General features: G+C 40.5%; 1 protein-coding gene across 5 annotated transcripts in view; it reads left to right on the forward strand.

The window, feature by feature from the left end:
- Positions 1 to 21,704, forward strand: part of OSBPL1A (oxysterol binding protein like 1A) — a 246,521-nt gene that overhangs the window by 216,932 nt on the left and 7,885 nt on the right. For all 5 annotated transcript variants that reach the window (XM_047086888.1, XM_047086890.1, XM_047086889.1 and 2 more), the window contains 6 exons: positions 8,606 to 8,740; positions 9,717 to 9,814; positions 10,773 to 10,955; positions 18,346 to 18,453; positions 19,346 to 19,435; positions 19,672 to 19,798. In XM_047086888.1, the coding sequence (XP_046942844.1) occupies positions 8,606 to 8,740; positions 9,717 to 9,814; positions 10,773 to 10,955; positions 18,346 to 18,453; positions 19,346 to 19,435; positions 19,672 to 19,798 (741 nt within the window). The remainder of the gene's footprint in view (positions 1 to 8,605; positions 8,741 to 9,716; positions 9,815 to 10,772; positions 10,956 to 18,345; positions 18,454 to 19,345; positions 19,436 to 19,671; positions 19,799 to 21,704) is intronic.

A 21,704-nucleotide genomic window follows, 5' to 3' on the forward strand; every position in this document is an offset into this window, starting at 1 on the left:
GCTCACTTCATGTCTGCCTGGTGCTCTTCTAAGTGCCATAGATGAATTAACCTGATCTTTACAAGCCCTGTGACGTATGCAATGAAATCCCCATCTGAGGAGAGGTGAGGGACTTACTTGTGGTGACGCAAGTATTAGGTAGCAAGGGGCCTTCAATCTCAGACCCCATTCCTTTTTGTTTTTCTAATTGTGGTAGAATTCACAGCATAAACTGTACCATCTTCACGATTTGTAAGCATGCAGTTCGGTGGCATCAGTACATTCGCCATGTGCAGCCATCACCACCGTCCACCCAGCCTCTTCGTCCTGCAGAACTGACTGTACCCATTAAACAGTAACTCCCAGGCCCCTGTCCCAGCTAGCTACCATGCTGCTTTCTGTTCAGAACTCACTCTCTTAGCCACCTCACTGTCCCTGGAGCTTTGGCCTGGACCAACCTGAGCATGTTCTGTCGCTGTTCTTTTTCCCTTATGCTTAGACTTCGCTTTTCTCTCGTACATTTTATGATTAGCATAATGTCCATGCGTGTGTTCTAAGGCGATCCAGTGTCTGTGGTGCAAGGTTGTTAGCTTTCTTTGGCCAGGCTTGAAAGTATTAGATTTTAAGATAAATCTCTCGTTTTACTCCTGATTAAAAGAGCAATACATGTTCACATTAGGAAACAGAAAATATGGAAAAGCATAAATAAGGTTGTCAAGATTACCTGCACTACCAACTCATAGAGACAACAGATGTTAATTTTTTGGTGCTATGACCTCCTAGTATTTGTTGCTATGTCTATAAAACATCTCTTTAAACATGTGGCTTTGTAACCTAACAACATTTTGCCACATAAACTATTGTGTATCATTAAAAAGAGGGTTTGAGGGGCGCCTGGGTGGCTCAGTTGGTTGAGCGTCCGACTTCAGCTCAGGTCACGATCTCGCGGTCTGTGAGTTCGAGCCCCGTGTTGGGCTCTGGGCTGATGGTTCAGAGCCTGGAGCCTGCTTCCGATTCTGTGTCTCCCTCTCTCTCTGACCCTCCCCTGTTCATGCTCTGTCTCTCTCTGTCTCAAAAATAAATAAAACGTTGGGGCGCCTGGGTGGCGCAGTCGGTTAAGCGTCCGACTTCAGCCAGGTCACGATCTCGCAGTCCGTGAGTTCGAGCCCCGCGTCGGGCTCTGGGCTGATGGCTCAGAGCCTGGAGCCTGTTTCCGATTCTGTGTCTCCCTCTCTCTCTGCCCCTCCCCCGTTCATGCTCTGTCTCTCTCTGTCCCAAAAATAAATAAAACGTTGGAAAAAAAAATTTTAATAAAAAAAAAATAAATAAATAAAACGTTAAAAAATTTAAAAAAAAAAAAAAGAGGGTTTGACGTCAAGAAGCTTGTATTCCAGTAGAAGGGTCAGCAAAGTCTAGCGTATTGTGATAAATGCCTGCGTAGGCATAAAGTCCGCAGGCATTGGGACTGCAGAGGAGCATAGAGGGTAGGGGCACCTGCAGTGTACTCTTCTCTCTCTGGGGTGATGAGGACACAGGCAGAGTATAAGATTTTATCCCTCCCTTCAAGAACCGTATTACTGTAGAGTTAGCGAGATGAGCTGACATAACAGTATGCAATCCAATACACGACCAAGAGCTAAATTGTGAGATATAGATTCTGGTATGCCGGGTGTTGGAGGAAGTGGGAAATCAATGAGAACTAGAACAGCTGAGAAGGAGAGACTTGAGCTGACCCTTCAAATATGGGTAGGATCTGTAAGAGGTAAGGGAAGAGAGCAGGGCATCCTTGGTCAGGACTGGCCCTACCAAGTCTTTTAACTCAGTGCCTAAAATAGTGCCTGGCATCTAGTAGATGGCAAATTAATTTTTTTCAGAAGATATTTTGAAAAATTATTTCTAATGTATATTCTATACTGCACATTGGCTGTAGAAGGGATGGGGTTTTTTGATATATAGTTGACAACATTATAAGACATTTAAAGTATATATAAGATGACTGCATATGTTGTGCACTGTGAAAGAATTCCCCTTGAGTTATTTAACACATCAGTCACCTCACATACAGACATCTCATCTTACATTGTGTGTGAGAACATTTAAATTCTACTCCCTTAGCAAATTTCACTTATGGAAAACAGTGTTATCAACTATAGTCACCATGTTATACATTAGATCTTTCTATCTTACTCATCTTACAACTAAAAGTTTGTACTCTTTTAACAGTCTCTCCCATATTCACCACCTGCAGCCTCTGGCAACCACCTCCCTACTATGTTTCTATGAGTTTGTTCTTTATTGTGTTGTTGTTGTTGATTGTTTCCACATGTAGGTGATACTATGGAATACTTGTCTTTCTCTGTCCGGCTTATTTCACTTAGCATAAGGCCCTCCAGTTTCATCTGTGTTGTCACAAATGGCAGGATTTTCTTCTTTTGTATGGCCAAATAATACTCCTGGGTGTGTATGTCATTTTCTTGACCCAATGATCACATTTTCTTGATTCACTTATCTGTTGATGGACACTTAGGTTGTTTCCATACTGACTATTCTAAATTTTTTTTTTTTCCAACGTTTATTTATTTTTGGGACAGAGAGAGACAGAGCATGAACGGGGGAGGGGCAGAGAGAGAGAGGGAGACACAGAATCGGAAACAGGCTCCAGGCTCTGAGCCATCAGCCCAGAGCCCGACGCGGGGCTCGAACTCACGGACCGCGAGATCGTGACCTGGCTGAAGTCGGACGCTTAACCGACTGCGCCACCCAGGCGCCCCCCATACTGACTATTCTAAATAATGCTCTAATGAACATGGGGTGCTCATGTTTTTTCAAGTTAGTGTTTTCAAAATAAGCCAGTGAAGAAATGGGCAGAAAACATGAATAGACACTTCTCTAAAGAAGACATCCAGATGGCCAACAGGCACATGAAAAGATGCTCAACATCACTCCTCATCAGGGAAATACAAATCAAAACCACACTGAAATACCGCCTCACGCCAGTCAGAGTGGCTAAAATGAACAAATCAGGAGACTATAGATGCTGGAGAGGATGTGGAGAAACGAGAACCCTCTTGCACTGTTGATGGGAATGCAAACTGGTGCAGCCACTCTGGAAAACAGCATGGAGGTTCCTCAAAAAATTAAAAATAGATCTACCCTATGACCCAGCAATAGCACTGCTAGGAATTTACCCAAGGGATACAGGAGTGCTGATGCATAGGGGCACTTGTACCCCAATGTTTATAGCAGCACTTTCAACAATAGCTATAGAAATTATGGGAAGAGCCTAAATGTCCATCAACTGACGAAAGAAGATGTGGTTTATATATACAATGGAATACTACTAGGCAATGAAAAAATGAAATCTGGCCATTTGTAGCAACGTGGTTGGAACTGGAGAGTGTTATGCTAAGTGAAATAAGTCAGGCAGAGAAAGACAGATACCATATGTTTTCACTCATATGTGGATCCTGAGAAACTCAACAGAAGACCGGGGGGGAGGGGAAGGGGGGATAAAAAGTTACAGAGAGGGAAGGAGGCAAACCATAAGAGACTCTTAAATACTGAGAACAAACTGAGGGTTGATGGGTAGTGGAGGGGAGGGGAAAGTGGGTGATGGGCATTGAGGAGGGCACCTGTTGGGATGAGCGCTGGGTGTTGTATGGAAACCAATTTGACAATAAATTTCATAAAAAAAAAAGTTAGTCTTTTCATTTCTTTGGGTAAATATCCAGAAGTGGAACTGCTGAATCATAGGGCAGGTCTGTTTTTAATTTCTTAAGAAATGTCCATTGTGCTTTGCACAGTGTCTGTACCACTTTACATCCCCCCAGTGGTGTATAAGAGCTCCCTTTTCTCCACATTATTGCCAGCCATTCATCTCTTTCATATAAAAGCCATCCTAACAGGTGGGAGGTGATAATCTCATTGTAGTTTTGATTGGCATTTCCCTGATGATTAGTGGTATTGGGCACCTTTACCTATTGGCCATTTGGATGTCGTCTTTGAAAAAAGTCTACTCATTTCCTGTGCCCATTTTTTAATCTTTTTTGTTTCTATTAAGTTGTAAGAGTTTTTTTAATATGTATCTTGGATCTTCTTACCCTCTTATCAGATACGTGATTTGCAAATATTTTCTCCCATCCTATAGGTTGCTATTTTCATTTTGTTGATGGTTTTCTTTGCTGTGGAGAAGGTTTTCCGTTTGATATGGTCCCAGATGTCTGTTTTTGCCTGTTACTTTTGCTTTTGATGTCAGATTAAAAAAAAAAAAATCATTACAAGACCTATGATGATCTTACCCCTTGTGTTTTCATCTAGGGGTTATATGGTTACAGTTTTTACATTTAAATCTTTAATCTGTATTGAGTTGATTATTGTGAATGGTGTAAGATAGTGGTCTAGCATCATTCTTTTGCATATGGCTGTCCAGTTTTCCTACCAACATCTATTGAGGAAACTGTCCTTTCCCCCCATTGTATATTCTTGGCTCCTTTGTCAGAAATTAACCAGATATGTGTGGGTTTATTTCTGGGCTCTTTGTTCCATTTACCTGTGTGGCCAGGTTTGTGCCACTACCATACTGTGTCAATTACTATAGCTTTGTGATACTGTTTGAAATCAGGAAGCGTGATGTTAGCTGTGGGCTTGTCATATATGGACTTTATTAGGTTGAGGTATGTTCCCACTTTACCCACTTTGTTAAGAGCTTTATCATGGAAGGATGGTGAATTTTGTCACATGTATTTTTTTTGCATCTAATGAGGTGATCATACGATTTTAATCATTCATTTTGTTAATGTGGTATATCACATTTATTGATTTGTGGTGTTGAACCATCCTGTATCCTTAGAGTGTATCCACTTGATCAAGTGTATACACTTGATCATGGTGTATATGATCCTTTTAAGGTACTTTTGAATTTGGTCTGCTAATACTTTGTTTGAGGTACTTTGCATCCGTGCTCATCAGATGCACATTCATTGTAGTGTCCTTGCCTGGTTTCAGGATCAGGTTAATGCTAACTTCACAAAATGTATTTGGAAGTGTTCCCAGGAGTCAGAGAAGTACATTCTGGCAGAATTTACCAGTGAAGCCGTGTGATCCTGGACTTTTGTTTGTTGGCAGACTTTTGATTACTGTTTCAGTCTCCTTACTGATAATTTGTCCAGATTTTCTCCTTTTTCATGATTTCACTCTGTAGGGTATGTATTTCTGGGAATTCATTTCTTCTAAGATTTCCAATTTGTTAGTATGTAATTGCTTGTAATAGTTTATGAGCCTTTGCATTTTTTCCATGTATTTTTTTAATTGAACTGTAGTTGATATACAATGTTACACTGGTTTCAGGTGTACAGCGTGGTGATTCAATGAGTCTACACATTATGCTGTGCTCACCACAAGTGTAGCTACCACCTCTCACCACACATTACATATGTTACATTGCTTACCTTCCCTGTGCTGTACCTTTTTCCCCATGACTTATTTATTTCATAATTGGAAGCCTCTGTCTCCCACTCTCCTTCACCCATTTTGCCCATATGATCCCCTGTATTTTTATGGTATCAATTATGTCTTTCCTTTTATTTATTATTTTATTTGAATTCTTTTTTCTGTTGGCTTTTTAGTCTCTATTTCATTTATTTCCCTTCTGATCTTTGTTACATCCTTTTTTCTAGTACCTTTGGCCTTAGTTTGTTCTTTTTCTATCTCCTTTAGGTGTAAGGTTAGATTGTTTATTTGAGATTTTTCTTGCTGCTTGAGGTAGTCCTCTATTGCTGTAAACCTCCCTCCTAGAATTGCTTTTGCTGCATCCCATCAGCTTTGGCATGTTGTATTTCCATTTTCATTTGTCTCAAGATATTTCTTGATTTTCCCTTTGAATTTGGTTCTTTGATTGGTTATTCAGTAGTATGTTTTAAATCTCACATAGTTGTGAATTTATGTGGTTTTTTTGTTACAATTAATTTTTTTCTTCTTCTTAAAGTTTTACTTGTTTAAGTAGTCTCTACAGCCCAAGTGGGGCTCAAACCCTTGACCCCTAGATTGAAGTGCATGCTCTTCCAACTGAGCCGGCCAGGCACCCCTCTTGTAATTCATTTCTAATTTCATACTCTTTTGGCTCAAAAAGTTGCTTGATATCAATTGAATCTTCTTAAATTTATTAAGACTTGTTTGTGCCTAATGTATAATCTGTCCTGGAGAATGTTTTGTGGGCATTTGAGAAGAGTATGTATTTTGCTGCTGTTCAGTGGAATGTTCTGTAGATGTCTGTGGGGTCTGTCTGGCCTAACATATCATTTAAGCCCATTGTTTCTTTTTTGATCATCTGTCTAGGTGATCTGTCCATTGCACGTAGAGTATTGAAATCCCCTACGTCTAACGTATTGCTGTGTAATTACATAGCAGTATATCCCAAATAGTTGATGGTGCTTTGTTTCTGGGTAAAGGAGCATTTTCATTTTTACTTCAAGAGTTATGTATTCCTCTGATTTTTTTTTTAATGTTTACTTATTTTGAGAGAGAGAGAGAGCGTGCAAGTGGGGAAGGGGCAGAGAGAGGGAGACATAGAATCCAAAGCAGACTCCAGGCTCTGAGCTGTCAGCACAGAGCCCAACATGGGGCTTGAACTCATGAGCCATGAGATCATGACCTGAGCCGAAGTCAGACGCCCAACTGACTGAGCCACCCAGGCACCCTTGTGTTTTGTTTTGTTTTGTTTTGTTTTGTTTTGTTTTGTTTTGTTTTGTTTCTTTAAAGAAAGAAAACAAAGAAGGTATTTTTAAATTTTTTTTTTTTTAACGTTTATTTATTTTTGAGACAGAGACAAAGCATGAACAGGGGAGGGTCAGAGAGAGGGAGACACAGAATCTGAAACAGGTTCCCGGCTCTGAGCTGTCAGCACAGAGCCCGGCACGGGGCTCAAACTCACGGACCATGACCTGAGCCGAAGTCAGCCGCTTAACAGGCGCCCCAAGGAAGGTTTTTTTTTTTTTTTTTTTTTTTTTTTTTTGTTTATTTTTGAGACCGAGAGAGACAGAGCATGAACGGGGGAGGGTTAGAGAGAGAGGAAGACACAGAATCTGAAACAGGCTCCAGGCTCTGAGCTGTCAGCACAGAGCCCAATGCGGGGCTTGAACTCACGGACCGCAAGATCATGACCTGAGCTGAAGTCGGCCGCTTAACCGACTGAGCCACCCAGGCGCCCCAGAAAGGTATTTTTAAATAGAAGGAAGAGAGCTTGAGACATCTCATTGGAGATAAACATTGGTAGTCCCAGTTTTCTGACGTGGGCCCCATCAGTGAATTTCTGGACTTACTGAGATCTCCAAGTGTATATAGTGCAGTCTTCTTTTCTTTATCTCTTTCTGTGTTCGTATTCTCCCTTGTCTCCCCAGTGAGACAGCAATAGACTTACCACTTCTGTTAATTAGGTTGAGCTGTTACATGTCTGTCTGTTCTGCAATACTTTATGGTAATGAATGAGCTTAATGTTTCTAATGCTCTCTAGTTGTAGTCTTGTGAAAGTTACATTACTTTTAATTGTATGGATTAGTAAGAACGTGGATATTGAGGAGGGGAAAGTCAGCTAAGGCAGGTGGCATTCAACTTGGATGGCACCTTGGGAATGTTCACCTGGCCTGTAGCTTTAGTCAGTAAAATTTATGAAAGACCTGATTTCCAAAGGAAACATAACTAATGGTAGGTGAAGGGTTGGGAAGATCATCCGAATATCATAGAGAATACCAAGATAAGTATGTTACGTAATGAATTTTTTAAAGACCTAACGATGCTGTTGTTTGCTGGCAGGATAGGCTATACAGGGTTGAAACTTCAAGTCACAGACCACCCCCCCCCCCGCCCCGCCCAATCATTACATTATGTTTGGAAGTCTACTGTGATTGTGTCATTCTAGCAGACAGAATTTAAAGTCTATTCTGTAATGTGTACAATAGCCTTCTAGTACCTAGTCCACAAAGTAGAGTAGATTTGCACGCTCAGGAAACCTCAATGTTGTTCAAAAACAGCCTGAAATTTCTTTCAGCTTTGATCATTAGCTCACTATGAAGATTTTTGGTTTTGGGGGCCCCATCATCTTTGTATCCCATTTCCTAATTTTTTTTATGTTTATTTATTTTGAGAGAGAGAGAGGGAGAGAACATGAGCAGGGGTGGGGTGCAGGGAGAGAGAATCCCAAGCAGGCTCTGTGCTCTCAGCGCAGAGCCTAATGCAGGGCTCAGTCTCCCTGTGAGATCATGACCTGAGCCAAAATCAAGCGTCAGATGCTTAACAGACTGAGCTGCCCAGATGCCCCCCATTTCCTAATTCTCATCTAAGGCAGATTTATTAATAGTTGTTATCTAATGCTCACCAGATCATGAGCTCCTTGAAGAGAAGGAGAATGTGTGGGGAGTGTTTATATTTCCTTCGAGGCCTAGAACAATATACTCCATATTGCCCTCTGGGAAAGATTTGTGAAAGTGAACTGATGCTAATTCAGTTTCATGGGCTGCAATTTTCCGTTACTTCCTTCCCAGGAGACATGTGAGGTAAAGATACCAGCAGGTAAGTTTGTCATATATATTGTCATGTGTATTGACATCACCATTTCCATTTTCTTGTTAAATAGGAACTATCCAAGATCACCATGCCAGTTATATTTAATGAGCCTTTGAGCTTCCTACAACGACTCACTGAATATATGGAACATACATACCTCATCCACAAGGCCAGTTCATTTTCTGATTCTGTGGAAAGGATGCAGGTACGTGTCAAACAAGCACTGAAAGGGTTTAAATCTCAGAGACTTCTCTGCCACCTCCACCCCCAAAGCATACACAAAATTCATGTTCAATCCAGCACGAGATTGGGAAATGTTATTAAAACTTAGAATATTTGGAGTGTCCTCTGTGTTCCTTCCCCTGCCGTCCTCTGGCCAGAGTGCCACCACAGTGGGAAGATGAGTGACCATTGGAAGAGAAGCAGAAGGTGGTCCATAACCAAATCGGATGTTGGTGAGCTGTTTCTGAGTCTTCATTTTAGAAAGTAATGTGTTGGGAGAAACAGCTCAACTTTTCTTCTTTCACACTTTCTTAGAGTATTTCCGAGAAGGAGTGAACACACACATACATACACAAATATGTATATTTATGCTTATGTGTGTAATTAACTTACACACTATTCTAGATTAAAACAAAAGATAACAAGGAATTGCACTTTGTAATTTTGTTTTGGATAGAAGATGCTTACATGATGTGTACAGATGGATTAGTTACAGGCAGAGCAGAATAGACACATTGTTCTCTAGACAAAGCAATAGCATTCTAAATGGAATCTTTCTGTTCTTTCATTTATATAAATCAGCTTTTCCCAACCTCCTGGGACTTAATACCAATTTGTTTAGTTTTATCTCTTTTTCCCTATCCTCAAATTGTACTTTTATAAATTTTAAGGGAATTAAAAGTAATTTGGGGTTTGAGAGTTTTTTAAAAGTTCTTGAGTGAATTTGTAGCACTCAGGGTGTTAGAAAAACCATAGCTCAGAATGACTATAGCAGGAGACTCCGTATTTTTCATTTTGAATACACACACTTGCATATTAAGTTGCTAGAGATATATTAAAAATCCAAAGTAATTAAACTCCTCAAAATAATTTTGTAATTATTATCTTCAAGATTTCAGTTCCTTAAAGAATGGGGAGCAAGTGAGGCTATTTTTAACTTCTAATGCTGTGTTCCACAGTGTGTAGCTGCATTTGCTGTATCTGCTGTTGCTTCTCAGTGGGAACGCACTGGAAAGCCTTTCAACCCGCTTCTGGGAGAGACTTACGAATTAGTTCGGTAAAGATCTTTCCTTCACTCTTTGAGATGGGTAGTTGACTTTGCGTGATACATGTAGCTTTTTAGGTGAAGAGGAAAAAAACATATATATTTTTTTAACATTACCAACATTTGCATTCCTGGAGCAAGTTAACAATTGTGATGTTTGTTTCTCTTTTAGAGACTCTGTCAGAAATGTGGAAACATGCATAAAATGCACCATTATAAAAAGTAATTAAGGGATTTCAATATTTCTGATCATGTGGGATTAATTATTCTTTTCTCCTTACATAGATCATGTGATTGGAATTTTTTTAATACCCATATCAAATATAGTAACATAAATGTGTACTGTTGGCATAAAGGCAATGACACATCTATAGATGCACTTCTGTTTGCCTGTTTCTTGATCCACAATTAAGGAATTCATTTGGCTTTAGTTTTTCTGAATCTTCCCTTTTTGTACAAGTTTGGATACCATTATTTTTTTTTAATTTAATTTCTTTTTAATGTTCATTGGTTTTTGAGAGAGAGGATTGAGCCGGGGGAGGGGCAGAGAGAGAGGGAGACACAGATCTGAAGTGGGCACCAGGCTCTGAGCTATCAGCACAGAGCCCGACGTGGGGCTCGAATCCACAAACCACATGATCATGCCCCGAGCCGAAATTGGACGCTCAACTAACTGAGCCACCCAGGCACCCCAATAGCATTTATTTTCTAAACGTTTGGAAGGGTGGGGACGCATTAGATTCCTCTATCCTAGTATCAGTGGAAGAAGTTTAAATTTACATGGCTCATATTGGCAATTCATGCAGGTCACCCAAATTCATGTGTGTGTTCTTTAATATTTTCAAGTAGCTAGAATCTGCTGCTTTAATACTTTTACACTGCCTTTTGGCTGAAACGACAGTGATGTACACGTTACATGATAAGAGTTAATTACAGTGTTGCTTTTTTTTTTTTCTTTTTAAATCTCAAGAGATGACCTTGGTTTCAGACTCATCTCGGAGCAGGTCAGCCATCACCCACCCATTAGTGCATTTCATGCTGAAGGATTAAACAACGATTTCATCTTTCATGGCTCAATCTACCCCAAACTGAAGTTCTGGGGCAAGAGTGTAGAAGCAGAACCCAAAGGAACCATCACTTTGGAGCTCCTTGAGTGAGTTGGAATCAAGCCATTAAACTCTTTTCATGTCTGTCTACACTTACCCACAGACCTGACAGTGTTGTTCTAAAGTTGGAGAAAAAGAAACAGCTTATAAACAGTGTAAATTATCCACTTTCTGTAAAAGAATTGAGAAGCAGGGCAATAGCCGTTGTTTTTCAATATAGGTATATATAAAAAGTTTAACTTAATGTTTGGATCTATTTTAAGATAGAATGGAATCAATTATTCCATGATAGTTCTTAAGGAAGATGCTTTCTGTACATCATGGTGATGTTTTCTTTATCCATCTTTCAAAATGAACAGATAAAGAAAATGTGGAATATATATATAACAGAATACTACTCAGCATTGTTGCCATTTGCAGCAACGTGGATGGAACTAGACTGTATTATGCTAAGCGAAATAAGTCAGAGAAAGACAGGTGTCATATGATTTCACTCATATGTGGAATTTAAGAAACAAAACAGATAAACAGGGGAAAGGAAGGAAAAATACAATAAAAACACAGAGGGAGGCAAACCATAAGAGACTCTTAAATACAGAGAACAAACTGAGGGTTACTGAAGGAGAGGTGGGTGGGGGGATGGGTTAAATGGGTGACAGGCATAAAGGAGGGCACCTGTTGGGATGAGCACTGGGTGTCATGTGTAAGAGATGCATCACTGTGTTCTACTGAAACCAAGAGTACAGTGTATGTTAACTAACTTGAATTCAAATTAAAAAAAAAAAATTAGTGTTCCAAAAAAAAATTCACTTTGAGAAATATGGAAATCATAATTGTGTGGTCTATCTTAGACATTAGGTAAATTTGAAAGTTCTCTTCTTTTGCAATAGAAAAAAAAAAAGATTAGCATGGAATATCTTTCCATTTATTTGTGTCTTCCCATTTCTTTCATTAATGTTTTGTAGTTTTCAATGTACAGGTCTTTCACTTCTTGGCTAAATTTATTCCTAGGTCTTTTATTCTTTTTGATTTAGTTATAAATGGGATTATTTTCTTAATTCCGTGCTCACATAAGAATTAATACTGTTAATATATCCATACTACCCAAAGCAATCCACAGATTCCATGTAAATCCTATCAAAATTCCAGTGACATTTTTCACAGAAACAGAACAATTTTTCTAAGTGTATATTTATTTATTTTTGAGAGAAAGAGATCACAAGCTGGGGAGGGGCAGAGAGAGAGAGGGAGATGCAGAATCTGAAGCAGGCTCTAGACACCAGGCTGTCAGCACAGAGCCCAATGCAGGGCTTGAACCCACAAACCGTGATATCATGACCTGAGCCGAAGTTGGACTCTCAACCAACTGAGCCACCCAGACGCCCCTAGAACAAACAGTTTTAGAATTGGTATGGAACCATAAAAGATCCAGAAGAGTCAAAGCAGTCTTGAGAAAGAAGAACAAAGCTGGAGGCATCACACTTCTTGATTTCAAACTATTTTACAAAGCTACGGTAATTAAAACAGTGTGGTATTGGCATAAAAACATAAAGATAAGATGGATGGAACAGAACAGCCCAGAAATAAATCTATGCCTATATATATGGCCGGTTTATGAAAAAGGCAAAAATATACAATGAGGAAAGGACAGTGTCTTCAGTAAATGATGTTGGGAAAGCTGGACAGCCACATGCAGAAGAATGAAACTGGACAGTTTCTTACACAAGTTAACTCAAAATGGATCAAAGACTTGAATATAAGTCTATAAACTCCCTAGAAGAAAACATAAGTGATGAGGTCCTTGACATCGGTCTTGCTGAAGACTTTTTCAATCTAACATCAAAAGAAAAAGCAAAAAAAAAAAAAAAAAGTGGGACTACATCAAACAAAAAACTTCTGCACAGCAAAGGAAACCATCAACAAAATGAAAAAGCAACCTACAGAATGGAAGAAAGTATTAGCAAATCATATATATCTGATAAGGGGTTAACATCCAAAATATACAAAGAACTCCTACAACTCAATGGCAAAACAAACAATTTGATTTAAAAATGGGCAGAGCGGACCTGAGTAGATATTTTTCCAAAGAACACACAGAGTTGGCCAACAGGTACATGAAAAAATGCTCTGCACCACTAATCATTAGGGAAATGCAAATCAAAACCATAGCGAGATACTGTTCCACACCTATTAGAATGACTAGTGTCAAAAAGACTAAAAATAACAAGTGTTGGTGAAGATGTGGGGAAAGGGGAACCCTTGTACACTGTTGGTGTGAATACAAACTTGTACAGCCATTCTGGAAAATAGTATGGAGATTCCTCAAATTAAAAACAGAACTACCACATTATCCAGCAATTCTCCTTCTGGATATTTACCAAAGAAAATGAAGTGCCTATATGGAAGTGTCCATCCATGGATTAATAAAATGTGGGGTGTATATGTGTGTATATACACCATATACAACACAGTGGAGTATCAGCCATAAAAATAAATGAAATCTTGCCATTTGCACAACATGGATGGACTTTGAGGGCATTATGCTAAGTGAAATAAGTCAAAGACAAATACTATATGAGCTCTGTTACATGTGGAAATAAGTAAGTAAATAAATAAAAATTTATAATAACAAAAAAAAAAAAAAAGCTCTGGGGTACCTGGGTAGCTCAGTCAGTTGAGTGTCTGACTCTTGATTTTGGCTCAGGTCATGATCTCACAGCGAGTGAGATCAAGCCCTGCGTCACACTCTGTGCTGACTTCACAGAGTCTGCTTGGGATTCTCTCTGCCTCTCCCCAGAAAATGCTTGCATTCTCCCTCTCCCTCCCTCCCTCCTTTCCTCCCTCCCTCCCTCCGTCTCTCTCTCTCAAAAATAATAAAGAAACGTTAAAAAAAAAAAAAAAAACAAGCTCATACATACAGAAAGCAAATTGGTGGCTACCAATGGTACAAAGTAGGAGATGAAAGAAATGGGTGAACTGTTTTTGTTTTTCACTTAAATAAATTGAATAAATTTTTAAAAGAAAAAAGTTAGATTTAAATTCAAAGGTGGTTCCTCTTTTAGTTAAAATGGAATGAGCACCCTATAGTCTATCTTTTCTACTGATTTTAACTGGTCAGAAGACATAAAGCAACTATCTGAGGACTCTGAAGAGTAAAGAATCACAGACTGGGGAGAGAAATAAGAACCTGAAGACCAATATGGCAGGTTCCTGGTTTTATTCACTCTACCCAACCACTGTCGCCTGGCTTAGAGTCAGAGCAGCTCAGACCTTAGAACCAGACAGTGGAGGCAGACAGAAACAGTTTCAGAAGAAGCCATCTGTTTCTGGTTAGAACAGCTAAAAAGAGGCCTTTGCAGGATGTAGAAAGGAGGGAAAATCCTTTTTAGTTTTCTCTCCCAGCCTTGCCCCAGAGCAAGCTCCAGGTCCCACAGCTACATTCCTGGAGTGGCAGCAGCAGCCACAGAAGTACCTAAATCTCGGGAAAGGTCCTCCTTGGCCAGAGGAACTGGATAAAGGCCAAACAGAGCGAGGAGAATCCCTGTTACTTTTTCTCTTCTTTTCTCTTTGCCCCAGAGGAAGACTCACTTGTGGGAAATGCAAGACAGAGCAGGAACGCTTTAAAACCCCAGCTTGCTAGGCAAAGGCCAGAGGAAAGACTCCTCTGGTATCTACAAGTATGGAGGGAGGAGGGAGATCAAGAAAGGGATCCCATTAAGCAGTGTATGAATTCCAGGCTCATCCTTAACACTTATGCATTGCAGTGACCCGAAGTGGCACACCAAAGGCCTTTAGATCTGAACTGCTGTGTGGATCAGTGCCCAGGTCCCCAACTGGCTATTGAGGGGAAATAATAGATCTGAATAGCACTACAAAGGCTACAAAATTAAACTGACACCACAATCAAAGGCAACAGAAACTGGGTTGGGACTTGTGACCTGAAATTATGTTAACAGTACAAACAAAAATCAGTATTCTCCGGAACATTTTAAGGGTGCCCAGAATCGCCTATTATTAAAATGTCTAGAATACAATTCCAAAATCATTCGACCTATAAGGAAACAGGAAAATCTCAGTAACTCATGATGGAAAAGACAAACAATAGGCTCTAGCCCCAAGATGAGTCAGGTATTGAAATTCGTATCAAATACTTTAGAGCAGCTTTCATAACTGTGCCCCATGAGATAAACATGAACATGCTAAAAATGAATAGGAAGACATTTTAGCAAAGAAATAGAAGTATGTCTGGAAATTTTAATACTGAAAGTTATAGTGACAAATGCAAAAACTGAGATAGGCTGAATGGAATGAAGCTGATAAAGTATGTCCAGGGTCTGTATGAACACTACACAGTATTGATGAAAACAAAGGATATTTGGGTAACGGAAGACAGACTGTTTCAATATATTTGGAAGCCTTGATATAGTTAAGATGTCCATTCTCCCCTAATTGACCAATTAACAATATTAACAATCCAAATAATAAGTCCCAGGATGATTTTTTTGGTATAGAGAAGTTGACCAAAATTTGTATGGAAAGGCAAATAAAAAAAGAATAGTCAAAACAATTTTGAAAAGGAAGAACAATCGATGGCCTCCCATTTCCCAATTTTAAGACTTAACTCTAAAAATCAAGAGATCAAGAAACCGTGGTATTGGCAAGAGGGTAGAGATGTACATCATTGGAACAGGTCAGTTGAGAAATTGACTTATAGAAGTATGGTCAGTTGATTTGTAACAAAGGTGCAAACACAGTTCAGTGAAGGGTAGTCCTTTCTACAAATAGTATAGAAACAATTTGACATGCGTATTTAAAAAATGAATCTCGGGGCGCCTGGGTGGCTCAGTCGGTTGAGCGTCCGACTTCGGCTCAGGTCATGATCTCGCGGTCTGTGAGTTCAAGCCCTACGTCCGGCTCTGTGCTGACAGCTCAGAGCTTGGAGCCTGCTTCAGATTCTGTGTTTCCCTCTCTCTGCCCCTCCCCCACTCATGCTCGCTCGCTCTCTCTCTCTCTCTCTCTCTCTCTGTCAAAAATAAACATTTAAAAAAAATGAATCTCAATTCCTATCTCCCACCTTATCCAAAAATGAACTCAAAATCATAGATTAAAATGTACAACTGTAAAGCTTTTGGAAGAAAACAGAAAATCTTTATGGCTTTGGATTAGGCACTGACCTCTTACAGATACATACCAAAGCACAATCTAGAAAAGGCAAAATTGATAAATTAGATTTTTATCAAAATGAAAAACTTTTGCTTTGTGAAAGACACACTTCAGAAAATGAAGAAGAGAAGCTGTAGATGGGTAAACATTTGCAAATCATATATCCAACAAAGGACCTGTATCCAGGATATATAATAAAGAATTCTCAAAATTCAGCACTAAGACAGTAGAGCAACTCCGTAAGAAATTGGGCAAACAACATGAACAGATACCTCACCAAAAGATATACATAAGTGGCAAACACATGAGAAGATCTCAATTGCCTTAGTCATTAAAAACTGGACGTTCCTCAAAAAAATTAAAAATACAACTACTGTATGATCCAGTAATTGCACCACTGGATATTTACCAGAATACAAACACACGAATTGAAAGGGGTATATGTACCCTGTGTTTATTGTAGCATTCTGCACAATAGCCAGATTATGGAAGCAGCTCAAGTGTCCATCAGACGAATAGATGAAGAGATGTGTCCAAATTAATGTTATGCAGCCATAAAAAAGAATGAAATTTTGCCAATTGCAACGATATGGATGCATCTGGAGAGTATAATACTAAGCAAAATAAGCCAGTCAGAGGAAGACAGCTACCATATTATTTCACTCATATATGGAATTAAAAAAAAAAAAAAAACAAAACAAAGGAAGAAAAGAAACCAAACAATCAGACTCTTAACCATAGAGTACAAACTGATGGTTACCAGAGGGGTGGGGGGTGGGAGCATGGGGGAAACAGGGGAAGGGGATTAAGAGTACACTTATGATGAGCACTGAGGAATATATGGAAGTGTTGAATCACTATACTGTACACCTGAAACTAATATAACACTGCATGTTAACCACACTGGAATTAAACTTTTTAAAATAAATTTTAAAAATAACAATAATAATTGCTCAAAACTAAAAGCAACCCAAAGTCTTTCAGTGAGTGAATGGTTAAATGTGGCACATCCATACAGTGGAATACTACTCAGAAATAACAAATTATTGATACATGGGATTTCAAATGCATCATAACAAAAGAATCCCAAGAAGTTGCATAATATATCATGTCCTGTATATGGCATTTGGGGAAAGACAGTGGAGAACAGATGCACTGTATAAGGATGAGGGATGAATTAGGGATTCAGGAATTAGGTAGAGGGGAGACCTTGACGATACGAGGGACACGAGTGAATTTGGGAGGCTGTGACTGATCTATGTTCCGATTGTGGTGGTTACAAAGGTCTATCCATGCATTAAAGCTCCTAGAATAATATGCCAGCAAAAGTGACTTTTGCTGTTTGTAAATGAAAAATACATGTAAAAAACACAAATGTATGAAGACGTGAAACAAATGTTTTCAAAAGGAAAGGATGTGTAAAATTGGTGTTTATTGACATAAGTTTTTCTCTTTGGTGAGCTGGAAGGTACTCTTCTGGTTAGTCGTAAATAGACCTTCATTTTTATTTCCCAACTCCAATTTTTTTTTTTTTAATGTTCTCACCAAACTTTTGAATGCCTAAGATGAGGACAGGCATACATAGGAGGCATTGAAGGCCTGATTCCAGACTACTGCAGTAAAGCAAGTTGGATGAATTTTCTGGTTTCCCAGTGCATTTGGAACTTATGTGAGGTCTATATTATAGTCTTATTAAGTGCACAGTAGCATTATATCTAAAAAAAAAAAAAATCCAAATACATCTTAATATCTTACTGCTAAAAATGCTAGCTGTTTGAGCTTTCAGTGAGTCATAATCACAGATCACCATAACATATATAGCAATAAATGAAAAACTTTGAAATACCGTAAGAATTGCCAAAATGTGACCCAGAGACATGAAGTGAGCAAATGCTATTGTAAAAATTATGCCAATAGACTTGCTCAATGCCCGGTGCCACAAACCTTCAATTTGAAGAAGAAAAAACAAAAAAAAAGCCGCAGTATCTGCCAAGTACAATAAAACAAGATACACTGGTATATACATAGTTTATTTGGAGTTGGGTGAAAGTTTAGGTTTTTCTCTTAAGCTTCTATATCCTTTTAAGAAACAACAAGAGTAGTTAGACAATAACCCATTTTATTGTGAGTTTACATCAATAGAGGTTTCAAAGTCTTAGAGCTTAGTTATCTCTGGCTGTCTGATTTGTTATCCTGAGTCACACTTTTGAGACTTTTTAAACAAAGTAACACTTCTCATTTATTTTTCTGGGCTTTGGGTTTTTTGTTTTTTAGACACAGTGAAGCATACACATGGACAAATCCTACCTGCTGCGTACATAACATCATCGTGGGTAAACTCTGGATTGAGCAGTACGGCAATGTGGAAATCACAAACCACAAGTAAGACGCTTTAGGGGCCTTATGTATCCCTTCAACTGTCATCACCCCGTTCCGGTGGGGGTCTTTGTTTTTTTCAAAAGCTCTAGTAGAGCCTGATGATAATTTAAGAACCAGGCAGTTCGACCCTTAGGTAAATAGAAGCCCATCCATTTAATGAATGCAAGTTTCTGACCAGGGATGACTGGGCGAACTCTGAGCTTTTACAGATGAAATTGTAATTTCATCCTAGTTCATTTTGCTTATAGTGCTTAGTTTGTATTATTTGCAGAGGAGGTGGGGTGGGGGGAACAGGAAAGTTAAAAAGAGCTGGGTTCAAAGCCTACTTTGTGACCTTAGGCAAGTATCTTACTCAGCTCAGGCTGCTCTAACAGACTGCCACGCAAACCAGCTGGCTTAAACAGTAGAAATTTATTTCTCACAGTTACGGAGGCTAAGAAGTCCAAGATCAGGATGCTGACAGCTTTGATGTCTGGTGCAGGCTTTCTCCCTGGTTCGCAGGGGCCATCTCCTCGTATCCTGACATAGTGGACACAGCTCATGTCTCGTGTCTTTTAAAAGGGCACTAATTTCATTCGTGAGGACTCCACCCTCATGACTGAATTACCTCCAGAGACCGTCGCTTTGGGAGTTAGGGCTTTGACATGTGAATTTGGGGAGACACAGACATTGACTCCATAGCAGCACGTCTCTTGTTCTTTATGAACCCTGCTCACCTTTCTTAATGGTGGGTCCAGTACTAATTGAGGATTAGTCGTAACAACCACTGTGTGGAGCCTGACATGTGTTAGAAAATCAGTAAACAGCAACTGCTTTAGAAAGGTCACCTTCCTCATTATTCTCTACTGCTGCTTCTGTGGTGAATGGTCATCTGAGCTTAATATCTTCTTCACAGGACTGGGGACAAATGTGTGTTGAATTTTAAGCCATGCGGCCTTTTTGGTAAGGAATTACATAAAGTCGAAGGCTACATTCAAGATAAAAGGTAAAGTGTCCATTTTAGGTGTTGGGTAGTATAGGTGTCATTTGCTAAATAAAATGTCAGTATTAAAATCTGCCATAACCTAGGAAACAAACATTTCAGTGAGTTGAAAATTTTTTCTTCTACAAGGAAAGGTCTGTTTCTTTAAAGAATCTGATTCGTAATCATTTTCATGATAAGATTCAGTTACAGCAAAACACGGCTTTAATTGTTGGCTGAATATCAATGTCTCTCGACAGCAAGAAGAGGCTCTGTGCCCTCTATGGGAAGTGGACCGAGTGTTTGTACAGTGTGGACCCCGCCACTTTTGATGCTTACAAAAAAAACGACAAGAAAAATACTGAAGAGAAGAAAAACAGCAAACAGGTGAACATGCTGTAAGGTGGTACGGGAGGAATCCCTGGGCTTTTGAATTTGTACTAATCGTTCTGGAGGCAGCCCGTTATTGGGTCACAGTGTGCTCTTTTTTTTTCTGGTTGCTAACGCGTGTAATTTTTCTCCTCGGATCTTTGTTTAATTGAGGTAGAGTTGACAGACATCCTTGAATCTTTTGAATGAACAGATAACCTGCCCCAGTAGCAACTGTGCGGCATAAGCTTCATGGAGTACGGCCGCGTGCTACTCTTGTGGCTGTGTGAGGTTATGCGTGAGGCGTTGATTACTCGCATTCACATAGCTTTGGAAAGTGGGAGTTCATCTTGGGACGGATGTTCCTTTCCTTCTTTCTGTTTATGTGCGTTAGAAGTTGAGATCAGGGGCGCCTGGGTGGCTCAGTCGGTCAAGCGTCGACTGTTGTTTTCGGCTCAGGTCATGAGCTCACAGTCTGTGTGTTCGAGCCCCGCGTTGGGCTCTGTGCTGGTTGCACGGCTCCTTGCCCTCCGTTGCTTGAGTGCGCTTGCTATCTCACTCTCTCAAAAAATAAACATAAAAATTTTTTCTAAAAAGGAAGTTGAGGTCACTTGAATGTTTAAAATTTCCACCAAAATTATTTCCTACGTTTTCCTGCCTGTTAGCAGTTTTGTTGCTCTTGCGTGTGCGCGCGCGCTTTCCCTCCCTCCCTCCCTCCCTCCCTCCCTCCCTCCCTCCCTCCCTCCCTCTCTCTCTCTCTCTCTCTCTCTCTCTCTCTCTCTCTCTCTCTCTCTCTCGTCTAAACCACTGAAGTTAAGACCAGTGCAGTTAAGGGAGTCATTCCCCACTCACCTTTCTTCCTCATGAGACTGTTCATTTCCCACATGGAGGGCACACAGCTGCTTGTCCCGGGGCCCAAGGAGGCTCTCGTGTTCGGCGCGCTCCTGTTCCTTTCCTTCAGGCAGAGGAGCAGAGGGCTAAAGAAAGAGTGCACGTGTTCCGACAGGAGATATTTGAGGACTGGTTGCTTTCCGGGAGCCGGCGGGGTAGTTAAGAGCACAAGCTCTGGGTAGAAACCGTCCCCAGCACCGAGGAGTGGGTAGAGTCAGGTTTCGTGCCTTCTCCCTGGCCTTCATTTGTGAAACGGGGATACTACTGGTACCTGCTTTGTCAGGTGAGTTGACGACTGCTGGAAAGGGCTCGGAGTAATACCTGCTCATAGTCAAGACCACTAAATACCAAGGTCCCTCTGCTCAGAGCACATGGGCGTGCCAGGGGCCGAGCACCAGCAAGCAGGCAGGCTCCCTGGCTCCCCTCGCGGGAACCTCGTGCTTGTGAAAGTTAAGAAGCCCCAATCCTCCTCAAAAATAGGTGTAGTTTTTAGTGAGTTTCTTTGTAATTAAGTTAACCATGGTCCTGAGGCAGAAGGAGTTTTATTAAAATGTCCCGGCATGCCGCTCTGCTGTGGCTTTGACTCTTCTCTTTCTATCTCCCTGCATCTCTGGGCACTGTTCTGCTCTCCTCCTCACACCCCACGTCCGTCCCGCCTGCCTTTCCTTCCTTCTGGGAGATGTGCTGACACTTCGCAGCTGTTACAGGACCGAGGGGGCCAGAGAAGGAAATGCTCCAGGACACCGGGAGCCCTGGCGGCCACTCAGGCCAGTACGAGGCCACTTGGCAAAGACACGCACTTGCCAACGTACGTGGCATCCACCCTCCTTTACGGAGTTGGGGCAGAGGACCACGGACATTGGCAGCGTCCCAGAAGATGTCCCTCATGTCCCGTGAATCCTGCCAGTCTTTGTAGATCAGTGCCCTTGGAGAGAGAGATTACTCTCACCCACTCGTGCCTTGTCCACTTCCCCTTCCTGTGTGCACGGAGCTGCTGCAGGCCCATGTACGTGAGCGCGTTCAGGTGCCAGGG

This window comes from Lynx rufus, unplaced genomic scaffold (assembly GCF_022079265.1).
Source record: "Lynx rufus isolate CCGP_SWC_20201006 ecotype Redwood Valley unplaced genomic scaffold, mLynRuf1.p SCAF_22, whole genome shotgun sequence".
Lineage (NCBI taxonomy): Eukaryota > Metazoa > Chordata > Mammalia > Carnivora > Felidae > Lynx > Lynx rufus.